Source organism: Protopterus annectens, chromosome 11.part0 (genome assembly GCF_019279795.1).
Source record: "Protopterus annectens isolate FY-2018-M chromosome 11.part0, PAN1.0, whole genome shotgun sequence".
Taxonomy (NCBI): Eukaryota; Metazoa; Chordata; order Ceratodontiformes; family Protopteridae; genus Protopterus; species Protopterus annectens.
In genome coordinates, this window is record NC_056745.1 from 86,186,208 (window position 1) to 86,209,947 (window position 23,740).

General features: G+C 39.7%; 1 protein-coding gene across 1 annotated transcript in view; it reads right to left on the bottom strand.

Moving 5' to 3' along the window:
* The window catches only part of NUP205 (nucleoporin 205), a 1,199,422-nt gene that overhangs the window by 932,098 nt on the left and 243,584 nt on the right, over window positions 1-23,740 (bottom strand). Inside the window, 1 exon segment of the mRNA XM_044087173.1 lies at window positions 2,643-2,780. Coding sequence (XP_043943108.1) covers window positions 2,643-2,780 — 138 coding nt within the window.

Here is a 23,740-nt window from a genome sequence, read left to right on the forward strand (position 1 = left end):
GGTACACTGTGTGTGCTCCATCTCTGGCCATAAGAAAGAAACCAAGCACTATAGTCATACAGATGCTATTATAGCAGCAGAAAGAGCCGTTCACGACTAAAGTGACAGAATGTGCAACTACTAAATACTGGAGACACCAGAGTATTTGTGGAAATAATTATTTACTATACACTAGGCAGAAGCAATTTTCTCCCAGCAACCAGGGAATGTTGAGGCAGTTGTGAAAATTCAACCTGAAATATATTCAGCTGTCTTCAAAATATTTTTCCCAGAGGATGAAATACATTTTTCGGATGCAAAACAGGCTTTGTAGGAAATAAAAAGTACTTGGCTAACAAAGAGTAATCAGGAGATAAACAAGGTTCCACATTAATATCCAAAAAGCAGGAGACCAGGATCCAATCCACACAAACGTTTGAGCGCTTTCGTCTCTTGAAAAGAAACTTCTTCAGAACAACACAGCATATTACAAAACAGCCTTATATATGCTATTACAACAAATTAGTCACCATTAATTAATTAATAAAATAGTGTCATGAAAGGACATAGAAACATTTAAAGAGCAACACATATATATATATATATATATATATATATATATATATATATATATATATATATATACACACACACACACATACATACACACACACACACACACACACACACACATATATATATATATATATATATATATATATATATATATATACATACACACACACACATTTATATATATATATATATACACACACACACACATATATATATATATATATATATATATACATACACACACACATATATATATATACACACACACACACACACACACACACACACACACACACACACACACACACACACACACACACACACACACACTGCACTCTCAGTAAAAAAGAAAAAATGCGATTAAAAACATAAAAGATAGTTGACAATTAAATATATCCAATAATAAGTTAAAAATAATCAAAGCAACAGATGTCAATATTTATGCATATAAAAGTATGTATGTATTTGTTGCTTATTAGTATCCTACCCTAATAGTAGGTATCGATGAATGTCATATAAGAAATTGTACCTTGAGCCTGAGAACAGAGCTGAGAACTGCACTGTTACGGCCTGGTGCTTCACATGCATTCGTCCTTACTTGCCATCTTAGCTCAGCCATTTCTAGATAGTCATTGAGTGGCCCACCTCTTTCACCCATCTTAACCTGCTCAATAATAATGAATCTGAACCCATGTCCTTCATTGGTTACTATATGTCCTGCTAATGCATTTTTAACATCTTTCCTAATGATGGCATAGTAGTGTTGGTAAATTCTACTTCTAAACACATTTTTAGTTTTACCAATGTAAAAACTCAGACATTGGGTACATAGCACAAGGTACACCCCTCCTTTACTGCTGCAGGAGACTTTCCGTCGTATTGTGTCTCTCCCATAATTGGGAATACAAATCTCCTTGGCTTCAGTGATATATTGGCATTGTAGGCAATAGCAGCATTTAACCATCCTTGCCCCTATATCAAGATCACATTTCTGCCTTTCCAACAAATTTTTGATGCTACATTCCTTTTTATATACATTGTTGGGAACAGGGCCTAACAACTGTGCCTGTTCTGCATCAATTCTAAAAATGTTCCATTTATGTTCAGTAATATTCCTGATGCTGTAACAATGCTGATTAAACTTGAAAATAGCAGATTTTTTATGGAAAGCCTTAGTCTCTTAATTTGAGACTCAGAGACTCCCCCATCTGAGGAACAGACTCCCTCTCCACGTCAAGCAGAGTACATCTTTACCCCTTTTTAAGTGCAACCTGGATAACTGGATGGGAAATAGAAAATACATCCCTGGGATTCCACCTGTGTCCCTGTTGGACAGGGGCATTGGGTGCTGATTTGTCTATACATGGGCTAAACTCTTGGCTAAGCTTATCAGGGCCTCAGGGCCAATAACCTAGTACTTTCCTATGATCCTATGAAGAGCAGTAGAGTGATCATCTGGTTATTGCTTGGAAGTCAACTGCTCAGCACAAATTATCTACATGCTCCTCCACAAAAAGATGGCCACAGTGATTAAATTCTTCCAACTCTCCATGGCAATGCATTTGTTTCCACACTGGTATCCTTAATGAAAAAGGATTCAGACTCTTATCACTAAGCCAGAAGGCTGACATATTATAGAAATGTACCACAAAAACATAATATTCAAAACTTGTAAGCACATATTTTACTTTCCAAATGCCCAATATGGAGCATTGTCAATACTTAAATCAAGAAAACTTGCCATACATTTATGTACACTACAAAGAATGACAAAGCTAAAACTTTCCAACAACAAAAATTGCCCAGTACACAGAAAGAGGACTTCAGATCAGCTGTGTGACACCAACTTTCAAGTGGTGGAAATTATCCTCATCATTTGTAAGACTTGGTAAATATTGAAATCTCAAAACTTACAAACATTTGCTATACAACATACTGTGCCTTTCACAACTCTTGACAGAATCACTTCTGTTTTCCAAATCTAATTTTTCTCTCACTGTAACAAGACATTTACGTTATTTTTGAGGACTGAAACAGTGCGAGCAGAGTTTTGAGTGGCCATGTTTGATTTTACAGATTCAGCTTACCTGACGCTGAGGTGGTCGCTGGTGAGGGACGCCAAGATATGTTCCCATAAGACTGTGGTTTTGGACAGGCTCTGTCGGGCACCAGTATTCTAGAGCTAGCTCCAAGTTGAAGGAGTCCTTCCTGTACAACTCTGCAATCTGTAGCGAATATGAGAGGAGATGCATTAAAAAACACGTTTTCAAAGGACAAACACTTATAATGCTCAAAGCAGATGTGGAGAAAAGCACATAACTTAATACAATATTTAGGTCAATTAAATCCCCAGTCTCCTTTCACCATGAAATTACACATGGAAACATTTACGATGCAATTACATGTTCACCTGCAATCTCTCAACTGCATGCAAAGTAATAAAAAAGACAAGACTATTATGAGAGCCACAAGTACAGTCATATATTGACAGTGAGGTAAATGCATGGCATAAAAGTCTCAAACAGCACCCTAACTGGTTCCAAGTTATTTTCAAGGTGTGTATATCACCACCCTCTATATGCAAAACAATCAAATGATATATAAAAGCACACTGTACCCAGGATACCAGCCCAGTATTGTTAGAAAATAAAATGTTTTTTCAGAGCACCATCAATGCAATGCAAATATGTATGTGTGGAAATTCCACTTCTTCAAAGCATTGCATAAATATGTCTACAGAGTTTCTTAGCATCAAGCAGACAAACTGAGAGAGACATCAAGGAGCATAGTGGATATCGGACACGGTTTTCATCATGAAGCAAGATGGGGCACAGAGGCTCCTCTCTACACTGGGAGAGAGGAGCACCATCCCTCAGAAAGAGAACCAGAGTGTCTGAGAAGTGCGGGAAGGAGAAATAAAGCAGTGGAACTCATACTAGACATCAGATCTCATCTGGAGCAGAGGATTCATGGCTCATAACTGAAACAGTGATCCACAAGAACAACATCTGGCTACCATTGCAGAGGTATAGCAACTGGAGTCTGAAACCAAGATAAGAGCCACATGTATATGGTGATTCAGTAGCCTTCCATGCCTCACTGTCCATAATACCCACATCCTCAGTAACAAAACATCAGGCTCAGAAGTAGAAGCAGAGTCCTAGTCTGGACCACACAATGCAGCATCTCTCACACTGGCAAAGCTTTGACCTCTTGGCTATAGTGAAGGGATAGAACAACTGACACTGTCCAACTCCACACCTACGAAGGATGTCTGGGTGCAAGATGAGATTCTGAGGACGGTAACTGCAATATGTGTCATAGCAAAAGTGAAACAAAAATATGGGGATTATTTACTAGGTTAGAGATTGCAGTACCTCAGAATACTTCAAAGTATAGCTATCTAGGAGTTACTATATGCAAGTAGTAATTCACTGTTACTTGTCTGAATCATAGCTTAGTGTTTTGAACTGACAGGACACGACAGGACCAAGTCTAACTTTCAAAAGGGAGCCAGGCTATTGTTATAAACAAGAGGTAAAGGACTGTTACACTGCTCACCCCTGGGATTGCAGTCATGGAAGCACCCATTTCAGGGTTACTTTCATGGTGTTCTTGGAGAAGGCCATCAGAATCCACTTGTCCAAGATGAGTAATATACGTAGATACTTTCTCCTGCAAGGATTTAGCTATGGCCAACACATTGGTGAATATGATGGCTGTTTAAAGTTCAGACGGCAAGTAAATGAGACACTATGGTGAATGTGAAGCTCACCATATTTCAACCTGAGGAATCACCTGTAAAGACCAGAAACAATGATGCGGCATCAATGACAGTGATCCAACTTGATGCCCTGTGGCAGAAAGGGCAAGAAACTGATGGTTGAAACTGCCAAGATCCAAAGCAGGACATTCTGTCCATGCCTTTCTAGGTTAAAACGAAGCAAGAGTAAAACCAATGACCTTTTAAAAAATACTGGATATTTTTATTTATGTCAGTTTGTTAACTGAGCAAGAGAACTGGTCCAAGGACCCTTTTCAGCCATGAACTGGGTCAGATAACGAACACATACAAAATAAATATACACTTACAGGTTTACGTAATTTCTACTGAAAATCACAATCAACATAAATGCTGTTTCTGCACAGGGCAGTCTAAGTAAAACAAGTAATTAACAACAAAATACATACATCAAGCTGTGCTGTACCACAACGAGCAATAGTTAAGTTAGATGTATCACAGCATTCATTAAAAAAAGCTGTCCCCTTTGTTCAGGAGAACTAGGCTGGTTCCAAAACTTCAGCTATCATGGACAAGGGTGGTGTCTGGTGGAAGACCAGTATGCTGTCAGAAGGTGACCACCTGAAGAACCCAGCAGTTATTTGGATGGTATTTCACACTGGGTTAAACCTTGACGGTCTCCTTCCATGGGTGGTCCCAGACCAGGATCAGGACTGCAGCAGAGCAACTAATGAAGTCATATCACCAGGAGACTGGTCTGGCACAAACTGGGGAGACTATACGATACTTGAGCACTTTATTAAACAACTTCCTCTTTTCTTTTCGAGGTGGCTTAGCTAAGAGAAGGAAAAGGTTGTTGTTAAGGGGTATCACAACAAACCTCTACTATGGTGAGGGACTGATTACTTCTCAGGAGGTAATCAAGTAGATATCGAGAAGCCTGGACGAAGTTCACTTCCTCTATGAACAGAGCATCTAGAAGGTTATGAGTACCTCCCGGATGGTGGAGGACCTCAGCCACACAAACCTGCAAAGGCATATACTTAATTTTGAAGCACTGTCCATAGTACACACAGACACACACACAATGAGGACTTATTACAAGACAGGATTGCATGGTGGAACTGTGACAAAGTGTCAAAAAAATAACCATAAATTGATTCTCATTAAAATCATCAAGTCTCAAAACTCCCCATAATACTACCACAAATATTTCCGCTTCACCCCTTTGCTGCATATATACACTTTAAAATCAAATACTTATAGGCAAAAAGAACCACAGTGAGCATAAAAAAATTAACCAAGTCATAGTTTATTTAGTTAAACGCTTTCACCACATCAACGTAGCTTCTTCAGACCTTAATAACACACATTTATTCAATGTCCACTTATAAAACATTTCAAATTAAAACATCCAATGAAACATATTCCCCTCCCATCATTCATTAATGAAGTCATCATACTAACCATCTTTAAAAGCATAGCATGCTTCTTATGAATACATGAACACTTGGAATAGTCCATCACGACATATAAAACCTACTTAAACTTACAAGTAGAAATCATCTAGGCAAGCCTCTATCTTTAAGTATAGGCTCAATGGAAACCACTTCATTAAACCGGCTCCCTTATCTGCCCTAAGTCTTACAATCCACCTCAATTCTGCCCCTTCAGTCTTGTTTTCCACATTACCCAACCTTACTGTTTCCTGCACTACTTCAGTTACCCTGAATTTAAAATTATGTTCAGATCTTGTATTAAGGACATATCTATGGCACTATTTTTATTGCCATTCTTCACACTATACAAGTGTTCTCTTATACATTCCTTTAGAGTACGATCCGTTTTCCCTATGTAGAATCTCTAACATAAACATCTCGCCATGTAGACTATGTCTAGTGCTGCAATCAGCCCTCACATAAAACTTACATAACTTACCCATGTCAGGATGTGTGAATTCTACAGAGTCCATATCTATATGCTCACAGCACCTACACCTTCCACATGGATGTGTCCCTTCTTGCACTTTATTAGTTTGTTTGAATTTATCTGGATAGCATAACAATTTTTTCATTGATTGACAATTTTTATAACAATAACTGGGATTGGTTCCCACCAATTTGCCAATCTTCTCATCTGTTAATAAAATTGGCCAGTTTCTCTCAATCACGTGTTTTATACTATTAATATTACTAGTGTAGTACATTGTACATCTAACTTCTCCACGGCTATCATTCTTATATGTTAATGCTTCTACATTAGTATCTTCTACTTGTGTTTTCTCAAAACCTGGCTTCGCTCTTCCTCTTCTAAATCCTTCCACTTCGGTCAACAGTTCCTTCATTTCATTCTGTTTATACCCCCCTGGCTACAAAACTACTTGCCAGTTGTTCTGTCCCCTTTTTAAAACCTTCCTCCTTACTTTGTAATATTGACATTCTCATCCCCTGACCTTTAACCACATTCTTAAATACTCTTCGGGGATGCATGCTATCCCTATGTAAAATATGGTTTCTATAGCATTCTTTTCTATATAGGCTAGTGGTGATAGACAGATCTTTCTCTCTACTGACCATGACATCCAGAAATTCTATTGATACTGTGGAGGACTTAGTAGTACACTTAAGGAAGTCTGATGTAGTGTGCAAGAATTCCACAAACATTTCTAACTGCTGCTCCATCTCTTCCCATATTAAAAACACATAGTCTATGAAATGATAAAACTTGGGTGTAGCATGTCCAACAGCTCTGGGTTTAACATAGCTTTGTGTGTTAGGCAGAGATCTCCTCAGAGTAGGCTATATGCTGCAGAGTAAAGCTGTAGTTTTTTGAGACGGTCAGTGTAGGGCATCTGTTTGAGGCCAGTAATCCTCTTGGTGAAGTACTTCTGTGGCCTTTCCAACTTCTGCAGATGTCTTGTGAGGTACATTCCAAAAGGGGCATTATACTCTATAATGGGTCTAATGAGTGCAGAGTAGAGGGGAACAATGACCTCTTTTTTCCTGGATGAGAACCCTTTTGTGATGAGGTGGGCCACATAGGATTTCCTGACTACTGTGGCGATGTGATTATTAGAGGAGAGACTACTGTCCACCTGGGTCCTAAGGTCTCATCACACATTCGGCGTTAAGTAGACTGCCGTTTATGTGGTAGTTCATGGGTACAGAGTTTTTACTAAAGGGTATGACAATGCACTTTTTGGCACTGAGCATGAGGCCATGCCTCTGACACCAGGCATCTGTCTCAGTGAGGCCCTTCTGTAGGATGTCCACATCATTTGTGGACTCTATGGCTCCTAGTTTGCAATCATATGCAAACTTTTAGCCAGAGGCCTTCTGTATTAGCCTGTACTTCAGAGAATTAGATATCACACAGGAAAGGTCCCAGGACTGAACCATGTGGTACTCCACTTGTCACTGGTTTGAAGTCAGATTTGGAGTCTGCAACTTTTATAGTGTGGGTTCTGTCAGTGAGCCAGCTGGCAACCCATCTAGTGAGTTTAGCTATAATTCCAGAATGGGGGATGGTGCCGAAAGCCTTGGCGAGGTCAAGATAGGCTGTGTGAACCACCTTACCCTCATCTACGGTGTTGGTGACTGCCTCAAAGAAGTCAATCAGGTTCAGAAGGCATGATCTACCTTTCACATACCCGAACTGGGTGGGGTCCAGAGTTTGGAGGTTACCAAGGTCTTTGTTTAGGAGTTCTATGATGATACGTTCCATGGCCTTGCAGACCAGGCTCGTCAGGCTAATAGGGCGATAGTTCCCAGGATAAGTGGTGGCTCCCCCTTTGTGGAGTGGGATAACTGTTACTGTGTGCCATTCAGTGTGTGGATAAATAATTAGATGAGACTGTTTAAATAATGAACCACTAAAACCATGTGTCACAATAAATAAAAATACAATTCAATGAATCTGTCTATGCAATTCCTTGAGGTGAGGTTTTAAACTGACAGTCCCATTCAACCAAGGAGAGATATGAGCTCAGTCTGAGTATCCATTTAAGCTCTTCCTTCTGTCAAATGTATAACATCTCCTCCTTGTAAGGGTTCATGAATTATACTTAAAATCATAAATTTAAAACCATGTGTATTGTCAGTATCAACAATACGCTTATAAAGTGTATTTGTGATCATTCTGTTAATATTTGAAATATGGTTGCCTATTTGTTAAGTTTAAGATTGGTCATCCCTACAAAATATGCTTTGCATTTGCATCAGATCCAAATAGCTAAATTACGTGCATCACAGTTGCCATAAATGCGAGGCTTGCGTTCTTTTCCATTAACTGGATGTGTGAACGATTTGTCAGTGTTTATATGTACACAGTAAATACATTTACCACATTTTAAAAGTGCCATTTTCAGCAATAAAAAATAATTGGCAGGTTGTTCTTTGTAACAATCTATTCTTTAAGTTAGCACTCCTCTTGTAACCAAAACTAGGCTTCACGTTTATAACATATCTTAATTCAAGATCATACAGTAAAATGGACCAATACTCATGTAGGATTCCTTCAAGCAGTTTGTGTATTTTTATTACAGGTGAGCAGAATAAATCTCTGCGTACCTACATGTTCCAAAGTGTCCTCTTTTTACAAGTTCTTTATTATAAAATAATGGTTTGGCTTCCATATTATGTTTACCAACATCATGCTTTATATTATAAACTTCCTTATCTTTATATCCTCTGGTTATAAAATCTCAAGCTGTTTGCAATTCTCTCCATTTGTGTCTATAGTGTTTAGCTTAGCCACTTGTAGCATCTGATTTTTAACTGCATTTTTAAAATAATCACTGTTCACAGCAATACCCAATGATACTGGAATACAGAATGTTAAAGAATTTTTGAGATTTCTGACTATTTCCATGCACATATAGATATGTGTGAGCTATTACATCTTGCACTGATAAATAATGTCTTTTTATTTCAGAGACAGTTATACTAACAAAACAAGGGAGTTGAGATGGACACTCCTGCCGCTGATATATACGGCAATATTGTAATGTTTATCTGGGAAAGGCAATATGGCCCATCACAAAATGAGAATCCATATAGGAACAATATTTTCTATAAACGATTTGTTGATGACCTGTTCCTGATTTGGAAACGTACATTAGATGACTTTGGTCAATTTTTTGAGTACACATCAAAACCTACTCAATTCCTTAGTTCTAAAAAGGAGATCTCATCACAACAGATTAATCAGGACATATTGACACTACATTATTTAGGAAGCCAGTCAAGAGAAATGCATACCTACAAAGGACACGTATGCAACCTCAATTTGTTTTTAATAACTTAATTAAAAATGAGATGCTATGTGTGACTAAGCAAAACACTATAGATAAAGAAAGGTTTTCAGGATGGTTATTTATTTTATTTTACATTTGTTGACCAGGATAGTCCGACTGTATACATGTCCATTTTCAGCGGAGGCCCGGGGAGAAAAGCTCCAAGGTACACACAATAATATAACCTAATTCTTGTTAAAGTTTACAGGTTCTGTTCACCTATACACGTAATACAATCACACATGGATTAAGATTACACAAGCTTTCAGCAAGGAGTATTATTCAGAGGTATATCTCAGACAAAGAAAAACAGGAGTACTTATATTAATTGCAAGAGGATCTCCACTAGTGACATAAGAGGATAAAAAAGATAATGGTAGATTTGTAGTACTAAGAAGCTACTGGCAAGGGAGGAGGATTGCACTGGTACATATTTATATTCCACCTAAAACTGCTATAATGGAGCTTAAGAAAATTGTGGGAGAAATAAATAGCTTTCAGTAAAGGATTATTTATAGGTGGGGACTGGAATTTGATTTGCAGCAGTGAAGATGTGTCTGGGGGCCCAGAAGGGAAAGTATAACAAATAAGGGTAGACTTCTGAAGAAATTTATGAAAATATTTGGCATGGAAGATATGAAGTTATATATTATTCCCAAAGATAAAAAAACTGGCACAGGCTAGACAGAATTTACATTTCACAAGAACATGTGCATTTAATTGAAAGTCTTGATACACCCAATAACTATTTCAGATCATGCACCAACAATAACTACAATACAAATACAGGGCAATGAAATAAAAAAAAAAACGAGACACTGATGCTTTCCCACTTATCTGCTAAAAAGAGAGGAATTTACGGAATGGGTAGTGGAAATTATTCAAGAGCTATTAGACAAGATGGAAATTTCTTCTGAAAATATAGCTAGGGAGTGGGGTAAAATTAAAGTGGAGTTTAAAAATAGGGTGGAAACAAAAGATAGGGAGATATGGTTAAAAACTAACAAGAGTTATTTAGAGGGACTGACAAATGTTAAAGTATTGCAGAATGGGGGAATCTCAAAGAACAGGGAGAGGATCATCTGGAGAAAGCTAAGCAGAAACTAAGGCATTCCCTCGAGAATATGCACGGTCTAGAAACACTGCTGTTAAGCAACTGTTTTTTGATAATAACTCTAGAGCACAAAAACTTGTAGCACAACTACTCAGGCAACAGAAAGAAGAAAGGGCTGTCGCCAAGCTTAGGATGCCTATAACAAAGAAAGGTAACAAAAGATCCTGTAGAGGTATTAGAAATATTTTGGAATTCTATGAAAGTTTGTATAAAGCAGAGAAATATGGAAATCAAGAAAAAGTACAAATGGAAATGTTAAAGGAAGAGTTAAATATGCCAATGTTTGAGGTAGATGAGGCTTGGTTACTAACATGATAGGAGATAAAAATGGTGATGTATAACTAATTTACAGGAAAGTCCCCAGGAATAGATGACATTCCTGTGGAAGTTTGGAAGCTAAGATGGAAAGAAAACTGTTAAAGATCTGGAAGGTTTTGTTTAACAGTATTTTAAGATGAGAAGTACCAACATTCTGGAAGAAAGCAGTGGTAGATGTAATACCTAAAGAGGGTAAAGATCCATCAGATCCAGCTTCATACAGGCCCATTTCAACATTAAATCATGCTTATAAAGTGCTTATGCGTAGAATGGCTAAAAGACTGACAAAAGTGATGCCAAAATTGATAAGAATGGATCAATGTGGCTTTGTGGAGGAGGAGCAACATTTGACAACATTAAAGAGAATGCTGATGATACAGAGAGAAGCAGAATGTAAGAAAATACCACTGTTGTTGGTGGGTCTTGATGTAGAGAAAGTATTCGACAGAGTAAGCTGGGACTTTATAAGTAGGGCATTTGCATTCCCTGATAAAATTATAAGGTTGATTAGTAAGATATATGAGGGATTTAAGGTGAAACAAAGCGAGTGGGGTTCTCTCTGATAATTTCTGCTTGAGCAGTGGAACCAGCCAGGTGTGCCCTCTTTCTCCTTTATTTGCAATATATTTAGAAATTGGCGAAAAAAATAAGGGGCTCAGAAATTCAAGGATATAATTGGGATGATACATGACAAAAGCTGGCCTATTTGTAGATGAAACTATTTTATAACCAAGACCACAAACGGACATTACAATGCTGTGGAACATTTTGAGACGGTTTCAAATTTTAGGGATACAAAATTAATGAAGCTAAAATAAAGGCAATGGCGCGCACACAAATTTGTTCAGCAATATCCATATTTATGGAGACATGATAAAATAAAGTATTTAGGAATATGGATTAAAATCATTCCAGTGTGGCAGCTAAGGATATCTGGGAAGAGACTATACAAAAAATAATAAAAAACTGAGAAAATGCAAGCTCTGTTATATGGACATGGATAGTAAGATGCAGGATACAAGCAGTTAAAATGTTTTTAATCCCTTTAGTCTTATACACAGGTCAGGCATATTTTTAGCAACCAGAGAAGTTGTGGACTGCAATTAATAAAGAGCTGGAGGATTTCATCTGGGAGGGGAAGACGGAAAGAGTCAAGTGTGATAAGATGATTCTTCAAACACAACATGGCAGACTGGGATTTATCTGATTTGAAGGGGTATTTCGGAGAAAGACAGTTAAGGCTCCTATACATAGCACAAGGAGAAAACTAATTCAAAGTGGAAAGGGATGATGATGAAACAGGGTTGAAGCTCAAGAAACAAAGTGACAGGGATGTTGGATGCAGACCTTTAAGGAGAACAACAATAATAATACAAATTATAATATACATAAAGTAGAACAAAGTATTCTAAGAACTATGCCAACACGGAAATGCAGAAAGGAGATTCTGTACATAGGGATTACTGCGATTAGGAATACAGACAACAGGCAAGAGGGGGCTGGAATTTATTGAAGAAAACTGGCAAAGGAACAAAGGTACTGGGACCTAACAACTAGAGAGAGAAAGGTAATAGAATGGGAGAATGCCAAGATTTTATTTGGACTGCAGATTGTAGATTGCCTTCCCTATCAAGGATTGATATCAGAGTATGGGCAGAGAAAGAAATGGGGGGCCCTAAATGAAAGACCAGTACTGGCAAGAGTTTTTAGTAGAAAAGAAGCTGCTGTTAAAGGAATAATTTGTAAAGCATATAAAAGCAAATAAAACATATAAAATACTGCATAACTGTAGATCGGTGTGTATGACAGAATGTGCTGCGTCTTTAAGAAGTATGTCAAAGGCTGAGTGAGCACACACACACATAGATATATATATATATATATATATATATATATATATATATATATATATATATATATATATATCAGGCACATGGTATCCCTAGTGCCATTTTAAGAATCCAGCCAGAGAGTGAGTACGTATGACTGCAGTTTAGTTTGTATACAAGTTACTTAAGTTAAAGTCAGTAAACTTCTACCGTGATGCGTTTGTATATAAATAAAGCTGTTTGAACAGAACCCATGAAGACTCTTCTATTGTGTCCAAAAGTAAGAGAGTGACATGGTGTCAGAACCGGGACTGCAGAGAATGATATTCAAAGCCATGAGGTGTAGAGATGACAGTGAAGGTAAAGAAAGAGAAACAAAGAACGAAAAGGCCAGAAAAGAATCAAAGGTAATGAGAATACACACGAACTGTTAATTTCATAAAAAAGACAAAACAGGGCATTACAAGGGCACAAACCGCATTATTAGGCAAGCGTGAGGCACAGAAGGTTTATTATCTAAGCAAAATGTTTACATTTAAGATATTTCATAAAACTATTATCAGTAAAGCAAAATGAGTATATTTAAAGTAAAAGGAATATGTTTTAAAAGAAAACGAGCACGTTTTGAAGCAAAACAGGCATCTTTGGAGTAAAACGACCACAAGAAAAGTTCAATGGGCATGAAAACAGATTAAATGATGAGCAAAATGAATATAATATGGGCAAAAAAGGGCACATTAAGCATAAATAAAGCAAGGCGAATGAATGTTTTTTGGCAAAATGCTGTGTTTTGGCATAACTACGACATTGTATCGTATCAAGGGCATAACTAGAGTTATTCAAAGTATTTCACCATGAGTAAAAGTGCTTACAGCATGTGCTTATTACTGTGCATGTATTCTGAAGAGTTTACATGTGTGCAAAGTGCAACTATTTCGTGAAGTTCAGTCAAAGTGTAGCCATTTCGAAAAGTTTCTTGTGCTGGGCGTGTATTCGCAAACTTTCGCCATTACAGAGCGTTTCTTACACTGTAAAGAATTGCCTAAAAGTTACCACCATTTTGCGGTAATTTCAGTGTGCTGTGTACTCTTTATTCGCAAAGTACAATTACTTCGAAATGTTACTGACTGAGCTTCTGTTGCCCAGTTCATTTGCATCGTGCAGTTATTTGAAATGTTTCTTAAAATGATGATAAATTACTTTTGCAATACAGTGATTTCAAGAGAGTTTTACAGTGCCCGAGAGCCTTATTTCACAAATAACAATTATTTTAAAGTAATACAAATACGCACAGAAGCATAATTTCAAAAAGCCCAAAAGCATAATTTCAAAAGCTCAAAATTACAAGTGTTGGCATAGATTTATGGCATATGTGTAGGAGTTCATGCTTATTTGCAAAACCCTTCACTGGTATGTGATAATATGGCAGATGGATTTCGAAAGCCCTTACCCACTTGTATTTGATCAGAATATTGCAGAAAACTGAAGAATATTTGAGCAAGAGTACAATATTTTCAAGCAAGCAACTTATTCAGCTAAAGATGCACCAGGGCATTCATTTTACTAAACCTAGCTGGGTCGGAGGGAATAGAAAGAGCGTTCATTTGTGTATGCACCAGCAGTATATGAAGGAGAAGGTGAAAATCTTCCTATTGCTGTAAAGGCTGAATCAAGGGAAGACCACCCCCCACCCCCCAAGTGTTTGAAGCACAAGTTCAGAGAAATATGTAACCCCCCAGACAAATATTACACTATACAGGCATTTGTTTTACATGAGAGATCAGAAACCAGGAGAAACTTTTGCAGTTTATAAAACTGACCTGAGAAACAAAGCTAACACGTGTCGGTTTGGTGACTTAAAAGATGAGTTAATAAAAGGACAGGCTCATGTGTGATAATAGTGATGCTGTAAGAAAGATTTTGCTTCGTGATAGTGATTTAAAGTTGAGTAAAAGAGATTTGTCAAATCCATGAAGTTAGACAAATACACAAGTATGTTTGCAAGTGACAAGAGCATGGTTGTAGTAGACTCCAGAGAAAATGCAGATAGCATGCAACACACAGCAAACAGAAATGGGCCTGCTAAGCACATGGCAGCCACAATCCCTGCTGGCTCATCAGGGAAACCACATAATTTTTCAGAGAGTTCTAAGAAAGGAGCATGCTCAGTGCAGTACAAACGTGAATCAGCAAAATGCTCAGTGCAGTACAAACATGAATCAGCAAAACCCAATTGCAGCTTTATTTTTAACTGTCGCAATTGTGATGCCTATCATGAGTCTAAGAGACATGGTTAGCATTTGGTCAGCAATGTCACAAATATAAAAATGGAAGCATTTTCAAAAATTTTCAAATCATATAAACCCCACACAGTTGTAAAGAAAGGTCACTCAAAAAAAGAAATTGATCAAGCCGAGATGTAGCAGTCAACTTTCTAAGTAGATGGTGTTTCAGTAATTTATTTTATTTATTTATTTTACATTTGTTTACCAGGAATGTCCACTGGGCTGAAGTGAGCCCATTTTCAGTGGAGGCCTGGGGAGAAAAGCTCCAAATAGACATTTTTTAACAAATAATCAGAAAAATATTTTTCTTAACAAATAAACAGAACATATTGTTCTTTGCAACAGCTTCAGACATACAGTTAGGTTACAGATTGAGGTTATAAAGCAAAATTAAGAAAAATGCATGCATTGTGTATTTTTGAAGTAATAGCAGTCATGACAGACTATGAATGATTGTATTTTGAGTACCATAACAGTCTGGCAGACATAGCAGTGGATAGGCAGTTATATAGAGTATGGTTACACTTTTGCTAGTAGAGCAGTTTGGAAGGGGTCAGGTAATGTGAGGAGTGGAGTAGGAGCATTGCCACAGGATGACTAGATATGAGTGGAGGCCATCTTTGAAGGACCTGGCATTACTGGTGGCTCTGAGTGATGTAGGGAGCGAGTTCCAGAGTTTGGCAATGCAGAAAGAATAGAGTGCTTGTCTGGAAGAGAGTACAGGTTTTTGGACGAGTAGCAAGGTTTCATTTTGTGATCCAGGTGGTCTGTTTGGGTGGTATTGAGTTAAGGTGGAGGTAAGGGCTGGACAGTAAAGAGGTTTATAGATAATTTTATGGGCTATTGAGAGTTTCTGGTGAATGAGATACTGGGGTAGCTCAAGCCATTTGAGTGTGTGCAGTGAGGAACAGTGATGGGAAGAGTAGGTGGCATTAGGAGGAACAGTGATGGGAAGAGTAGGTGGCATTAGGAGGAACAGTGATGGGAAGAGTAGGTGGCATTAGGAGGAACAGTGATGGGAAGAGTAGGTGGCATTAGGAGGAACAGTGATGGGAAGAGTAGGTGGCATTAGGAGGAACAGTGATGGGAAGAGTAGGTGGCATTAGGAGGAACAGTGATGGGAAGAGTAGGTGGCATTAGGAGGAACAGTGATGGGAAGAGTAGGTGGCATTAGGAGGAACAGTGATGGGAAGAGTAGGTGGCATTAGGAGGAACAGTGATGGGAAGAGTAGCTGGCATTAGTTGCACACTTTGCTATTTTATTATAACAGGTTTTCATTTTATTTCTTAGTGCTGTGCTAATGTTGGTAAGGAGGGGTCGCCATATAGTAAGGAGGGTAGTAGAAAGGTAGTGTCCAGGGTTTGTTTGGTAGTAGGGTTGAGGAAGTGTTTATGCCTATAGAGGGTTCCTAGCTTCTGATAGGTCTTTTTTTATGTTATTGTGTATGTGCTGGTCGAAGGTTAAGCTTTCGTCTATGGTGACACCTAGCAGTTTAGTGTGTGTGACAATTTCTAGGGTGGCTTTGTTTAATGCATAGATTTTGAAGTCTGGTTTATCTATAGCGATGTTTTTTTAGGGTGGGGGAGAAGAGAAGTAGTTTGGTTTTGTTTGGGTTGAGTGTGAGATGATTTTTAGTCATCCACCTTTCTATAGACGAGAAAGCTTGCAGTGAGTATGAGAGTAGTTCAGGTATGGTTTTGGAGGAGGAAATTATAGTGGAGTCATCTGCGCATTGAATAATGGAGTTGTTAGGGACACAAGAGTGAAAGTCATTGATGAATATACTGAAAAGCAGTGGGCCTAATATGGATCCTTGAGGAACTCCTGTAAGGGTATCGAGGAATGGTGCGGTAGATTCAGGCCATCTAGTGGATTGTTTTCTATTGGATAGGTAGTTAGAAAACCAGAACAGAGTTGGTGGGGACAGGCTCAGAGCTGAAAGCTTGGAGAGAAGTAGGGAGTGGGAGATTGTGTCGAATGCCTTGGACAGATCCAGGAAGACAGAGGAGATGAAATTCCCTTCATTGCATGCTTGGTTAACAGTATTAGTAAAGAATAGGAGAGCAGTGGTAGTACTATGAGAAGGGCAGAAAAGGACAGTTTTGTACCTACCATAAATGTAGATGTTCGAGTGGTTATACTGCTGCAGTCATCACACTTGGGTTATCCTGTCGTCAGGCGGTCCCGCAGTCGGCCGAATCCCAAAGTCTTGGTCCGGCATCGGTTGTCGTCGCCTCTTCCCTGACGGCAGTGCGACAGGGGTATAAAAGAGACAGCCGACGCCATTTTCTTCAGTTTTTCTTGCCCCAGATGTCAGGTGCCCCCAACTAAGAAGGCAATACAATAGCTATGCAACAATACCTTAGTAGATAAACAATAGTACTAGCTGTTAGCAAATACACCATATAGACATGCATCCAAATTGATTGATGTACATGGAGTTGTAACTAACACCCTGGTATGCAGAGGGGATGGAGGGAGGGTAACCTGGACTGCAGCAGTATAACTACTCGAACATCTACATTTATGGTAGGTACAAAACTGTACTATGCTCATAGTGCTATACTGCTGCAGTCATCACACTTAGGTAGAATCCCAAAGCTATGGAAGGGTGGCTGGTACTAAACTGGGTTTGAAGATGTTAGGATGCCCTGCAGAACTGAAGTGGCAAAACCAGCTCTGGTTTTCGAGTATAATGGAAGGTGATAGTGCTTGGTAAAGGTGTGCACTGAACTCCAAGTAGCTGCCTCCAGAATGTCTTTGGTTGGAACCCCTCTGAGAAAGGCTGCTGAGGTTGTAGTAGCCCTGGTAGAATGGGATCTAATATTGACAGGCACTGCCTTCCCATGGTGCGAGTAGCAAAAGCGGATGCAATGTACTATCCATTTGGAGATGGTCTGTTTTGAAATGGCCTTTCCTTGTGAACCTGCAGCATATGATCCAAAGAGTTGGTCAGTTTTTCTGAAAATCTTTGTCTTATCTAAATAGTAACGTAGCTGTCTGTGAATGTCCAAAGAGTGAAGGAGCCTTTCTCCTTTATTCTGTGGATTAGGATAAAAGGTGTGTAAATGAATGGTCTGATTCAAAGCCACACTGGATACTATCTTGGGCATGAAGGTAGGGTTAGTTCGTAAAGAGACTCTGTCCTGATGGAAAATGATGAAAGGTGCCACTGTCATAAGTGCCTGTAGTTCTGAGACCCTGCGTGCTGAGGTAATAGCCAGTAACAAGGCTGTTTTCCAGGACAAGTATTGTAGTTCTGCTGAGAAGGCTGGTTCGAAAGGAGGCAGTGTTAACTTTTCTAAAACGAAGTTCTGGTCCCAAGTTGGTGTTGGTGGTTTTCTGGGGGGTCTTATATTCTTAGCCCCTCTGAGAAACTGTCTAAAAAGGGTGTGAGAAAATTGGAGGATCCGTATTATATTGAGCTGAAATGGCAGAAGCATGGATCTTAATGGAGAAGGAAAGGCCTTTGTGTAGCATCTCAGTTAGGTATTGCAGTATGTGAGGAATGTTTGGTATCCATGGATTTTGACCTTTAGCCTGGTGCCATGCACAAAATCTTTTCCATTTGTCAGAGTAAGTCTTCCTGGTGCTGGGCCTCCTGGCCTCCAAAATGACATTCAGGACGTCCTTTGAGAGAAGTGTTGATTGATAATTTAAGGAATTCTCCATGCAACTAAATTTAAAGTTCTGAGTTGGCTGTGACGGGTTTGAGAGTTTTTCTGAGTCAACAGTAGTGGGAATTGAGGCAAGATCCATGGAGGGCTGCGAGTCAAGTTCCTTAGTAATGGGTACCAGTGCTGGCATGGCCAGTCCGGAGCAATGAGGATCATTTGTGGCCTGTCTGATCTCACCTTCAATAATACCTTGGTCAATAGAGGTAGTGGAGGGAAGGCATAGACTGTCAGCGTTGTCCAACTGAATGATAGAGCGTCCAACTTTCCAGGCTAGGGAGTGATAAGACCTTGTGCAGAATTTTTGTAATTGGCAATTGTTGGGGGAGGCAAATAGATCTATGTCTGGACATCCCCACCTTTGAGTTATCAATGAAAATACTTGTGGGTGTAGTCTCCACTCGTGAGGGTCTGCCATATTTCTGCTTAATTCGTCTGCCAATATGTTTTCCTTTCCTGGCAGGAATTGTGCTTGTAGTTGTACTTGGTAGGTCAATGCTGTGTTCCACAAGGTCATAGCCTCTCTGCATAAAGGGTAGGAGTGTGTTCCTCCCGGTTTGTTTATGTACCACATAACTGTGGTGTTGTCTGTCCTTATTAGAAGTTGTCCTGGATGCAAGAGGTCCTTGAAGGCTGTCAGTGCATTTTGCACAGCTAGCATCTCCTTTTGGTTGATGTGAAGATGCATTTGTTTTGCAGACCATTTGCCCTGTATGCACTGTCCTGCCATGTGTGCTCCCCAGGCGTAGTCTGAAGAATCTGTTGTCATGATTTGGTTTGCTGGAGGTAAGGCGAAAGGAAGACCCTTTTTTATTTGACATACTTAAGCCCACCATAGGAACTCTTTTTGAAGGCAGGGAATGATAGGTATACTTGTTTCGAGGCTGTGCCTGTGTTGAGACCATACACTTTTCAGGTACCATTGTAATTTTCTCATATGCAGCTTTGCATATGGGATTAGTTGAATGCATGATGCCATGAACCCCAATGCCTGCAGGATTTTCCTTGCAGTGAGCTGGGTAAAAGTTGATATCTTTTTGAAGTATTGAGTCAATTGTTTTTGTTTGTCTGGCGTGAGGTAAGCCATCTGGGCCGTTGTATTTAAGCTGGCACCCAGGAATATTATCTGTTGCGAGGGTATTAGTTTTGACTTCTTTTTGTTTACTGTGTACCCTAGGTAACTGAGCAGCTGTGTTACAAAAGCCAGATGCTGTAATAGAATGTCCTTGCTGTCCGCTTGGATCAGACAGTCGTCCAGATATGGATAAATTTGTATTCCTTGTTGTCTGCAATATGCAATTACTGATGCCAGGCATTTCGTAAATACTCTGGGTGCAGTAGATAAGCCAAAGGGCAATGCAGAGAATTGATAATGCGTTGTACCTGCCAAAAATCTGAGGTATCTTCTGCAATCTTGTCTGATAGGTACATGCACGTATGCCTCTTTGAGGTCCAACGTTACCAGCCAAGACTCCTTGCCCAGCATGGGATGGAGCTGCTGTAGTGTGAGCATTTTGAATTTGGGTACCTCCAGGTATGTGTTCAGAATTGAGATGTCTAAGATGGGCCTCCAGGCTTTGTCCCTTCTTGGGACTAGAAACAGTCTTGAGTAAAAACCTTGACCTTGCTCCTTTGTAGGTACCTTTTGAATTGCTTTTATATCCATGAGAGCTGAAATTTGCTTTTGAGCCTCTGCCCATTGGTTTGGAGGAAGATTTGGCATGCCTCTCATCCGTGGAAATGAAATCTGTAGCCTCGGGTAATAATGTCCAGAATCCATTTGTCCTTTGTTATGATGTGCCAGTTTTGTGGAAATAGAGCCAGTTTTCCTCCCAAAGGTGCTGCCAGGGCAATTTTGCTTGGCAGGTGAAGAGGGAAATCATTGTGTTTGTTTCCTGAAGGGTTGAGATCTTTCGTCTCCACCTCTGAGTTGTTGTATGCCATTGTCTAGGCCTGAAAGAACCTTGTGGCTGACCTCTGCCCCTTGGGCGCCTGTATCTACCTCTTTGGGGTCTGTCTGATGCAGGAAAGGACCAGTTTTTTGATGGCCAGTTTCTGCTGAAACGAGGAGGTTGTACCTGTAAAAAATCTTTAACTGTTTGCATAGATTTTGCCTTTTCTTCCATTTTCTTTAAAACTTCCTCTGCTTTGACACCAAACAACACATCTTTCTGCAATGGAGCATCCAATAACTTTGCTTTGACATGTTCTGGTAAGGCTTGTTCTTTAAGCCAAGCATGCCTACGTATTACAGACCCTGTGACAGGTGCTCTACATGAAGCTTCCAATGAATCAAAACCACACTGTAAGGTATGCTTTCCCACCTGTTCTGCTGCATGCAGCAAATCCTGCATCTCTTTAAAATCAAGTTGATCTGACTGAGGGATCAGTTTCTGCTTTAACTGTGTAATCAAATACTGTTGGTATTTTAGCATGTGGAATTGGCAGTTTAATGCCTTCATGGCCAACGTGGCAGACGTATACACTTTCTTTCCCCATCTTTCTAATGCTCTGGAATCCCTTTCAGAAGGAAGTGGATTCTTAGCAGTAGAGGCCTTAACCCCTTTGGGACCCTGGGAAATGGTCTCGGGGTCTGCAGTAGGGCTTTTGTATAGAAACTTATGTGTATCAGGAACTCGGTAGTATCTTTCTGGTTTAGCTGGTGCTGGAAATAAGGAATCTGGGTTTAAACTGGATTCAGAGAAAACATCATCCAAAATGTCTAAAACTGGGGGAATTGCCAGGGGTCTATGCTGTGGAAGAAGAAACAACTCACAGAGTCTTTTCTTGGAGTCAAGAGTAATCTTGGCCTTCCCACTGGAAGTGTTCCCTCATGGAGTGTAAAGTTTCCCCAAAAGAGTAATCTTCGGGGGGGGGGGGGAGACAGAGAGAATGGGCTCTTCAGCATCTGAGTCTTCATAAAGAGGGAAGGAGTAATCCTGGTCGTCAGAGTTGCCTGAGGAAATGGATGCTTGGTCAGAGGAAGGATAATCTTCCTCCAGTCTAGGCCTTTTGTCAGGTGGGGGTTGGGATCCCCTGATAAGGGTAATTAAATCCTCAGCCATCTTAAGCATCTGTTTTTTAGGCATAAGGGCTTGTGGGGGGGGTGTGTGGCCCCGGTTTTCTAACTTTCAAGGGGGCTTTGAGTTTAGCATAAGGCTTGGCAGAGATAGTTGGTCGGTTTGAAAACACCTTCAGAAACCGAAGGCCTATCCAAAAATTCCGGATCCCCATCGGTGCTGGCATCCGAGGACTGAGGTGGAACCGGTTCTTGAGGCCCAACTCCTTTGGTTTGGGAGGCTGTCAGAATTTCTGAATTTGCGGTAGTCAGGGGCTGCGAATGCGCCTCGCTGAAAACCTGAGAACCGGCGTCAGGCCTTGCTGAGGCCTCGGTATCTGGTCTTGGCTGCCGGTCCTTATCTTTGCGTTTTTTAATCATTGCTGATGTCGGTTGTTCCGACGGCATTCTATAGTTAAATTTTCTGCCAAAATAATGCTGGGCGAATTCTGCCTGACGCTTAATTGTACGTTAGTTGAACCTAGCACAAAACCGACAACCAGAGACGTCGTGGTCTGGGCCTATGCAAGGAATGCAATAAGAATGAAAATCCTTATGAGGTATTTGCTTCCCACAAGAATACAATTATTAACTTTGTCTGACATCAGTCTGAGGCAAGAAAAGTTTCCCCAACGGGGTACTTGGCTTTAGAGAAGACTTTAGGCTGAAACTTGATTCGAAAATTTCAGGAGCTGGCCGACTGGCACTTGCGAACTGCTTCTGCTTCGGGCACTGCGCGGCAAAAAAGACTGAAGAAAATGGTGTCGGCTGTCTCTCTTATACCCCTGTCGCACTAACGTCAGGGAAGAGGCGACAACAACAGACGCCGGACCAAGACTTTGGGATTCGGCCGACTGCAGGACCGCCTGATGACAGGATAACCCAAGTGTGATGACTGCAGCAGTATAGCACGATGAACATCCATGTTGATAGGAAGATAGAAGATTATTGTTTAAGAGGTATTGCTGGAGCTGGGAGTGTATGCATTTTCCTAAGATTTTAGAGATGTTAATTGGTGAAAGAGTTGATGCAGTGAATTCACTGGCAAAGAGTGAAGTATTTTGCACATTCAAGATCAATGGTAAATCCACAAAGCTTAAAGTAGACACTGGTTCACAGTGTAATATTATATCAGCAGACACATTTACTAAACTGAGAACTAATGAACAACTCAGTATAATCAGTAGTGTGAAACTTGTTGCTTATGGAGGTGAATAAATTCAAACCGAAGGCTCAGTGATATTTTCATGTTATTTGGCCAAGAACTGTTACAACTTGTTATTCTTTATAGTCCGAAGACCAGTATCATCGTTATTGGGTCTCAAAGACAATTTGAGAATGAATCGGCTTTCTTTTACCAAAGTAGTTCATCACATAAGTGCATATCCTAGCTCCAATGTTTCTGAAGCCATTTTCTCAGAATATGCTGATGTTTTCGATGACAAGTTGGGCAAACTTCCAGTTGTGTATTCCATGAAGTTAGACCCAGAGGTCACTCCGGTAGTCAGACCACCAAGAAGAGTTCTGATAGCTATGCAGGACAAAGTCAAGGTTCAGGTGGATAAAATGGTGCAGCAAAGTGTAATATGTTCAGTTACCGAACCAACTGAATGGGTGTCATCTATGGTAGCAGCTCACAAAAAAGGCTCAATGAAATCGGAATATGTATTGATCCATGAGATTTGAACAAAGAATTGAACAGACATCAACATCCAATGCGTACAGTCAAAGAGGTCACAGCCTTAATAATAAATGACATTATTTTTTCGGTCTTGGATGCAAAAAATTCATTTTGGCAAGTGATGCTTGATCGCAAATCCTCATTAACTACTTTTGGTACCCCGTTTGGCAGAAACAGATTCCTAAGTATG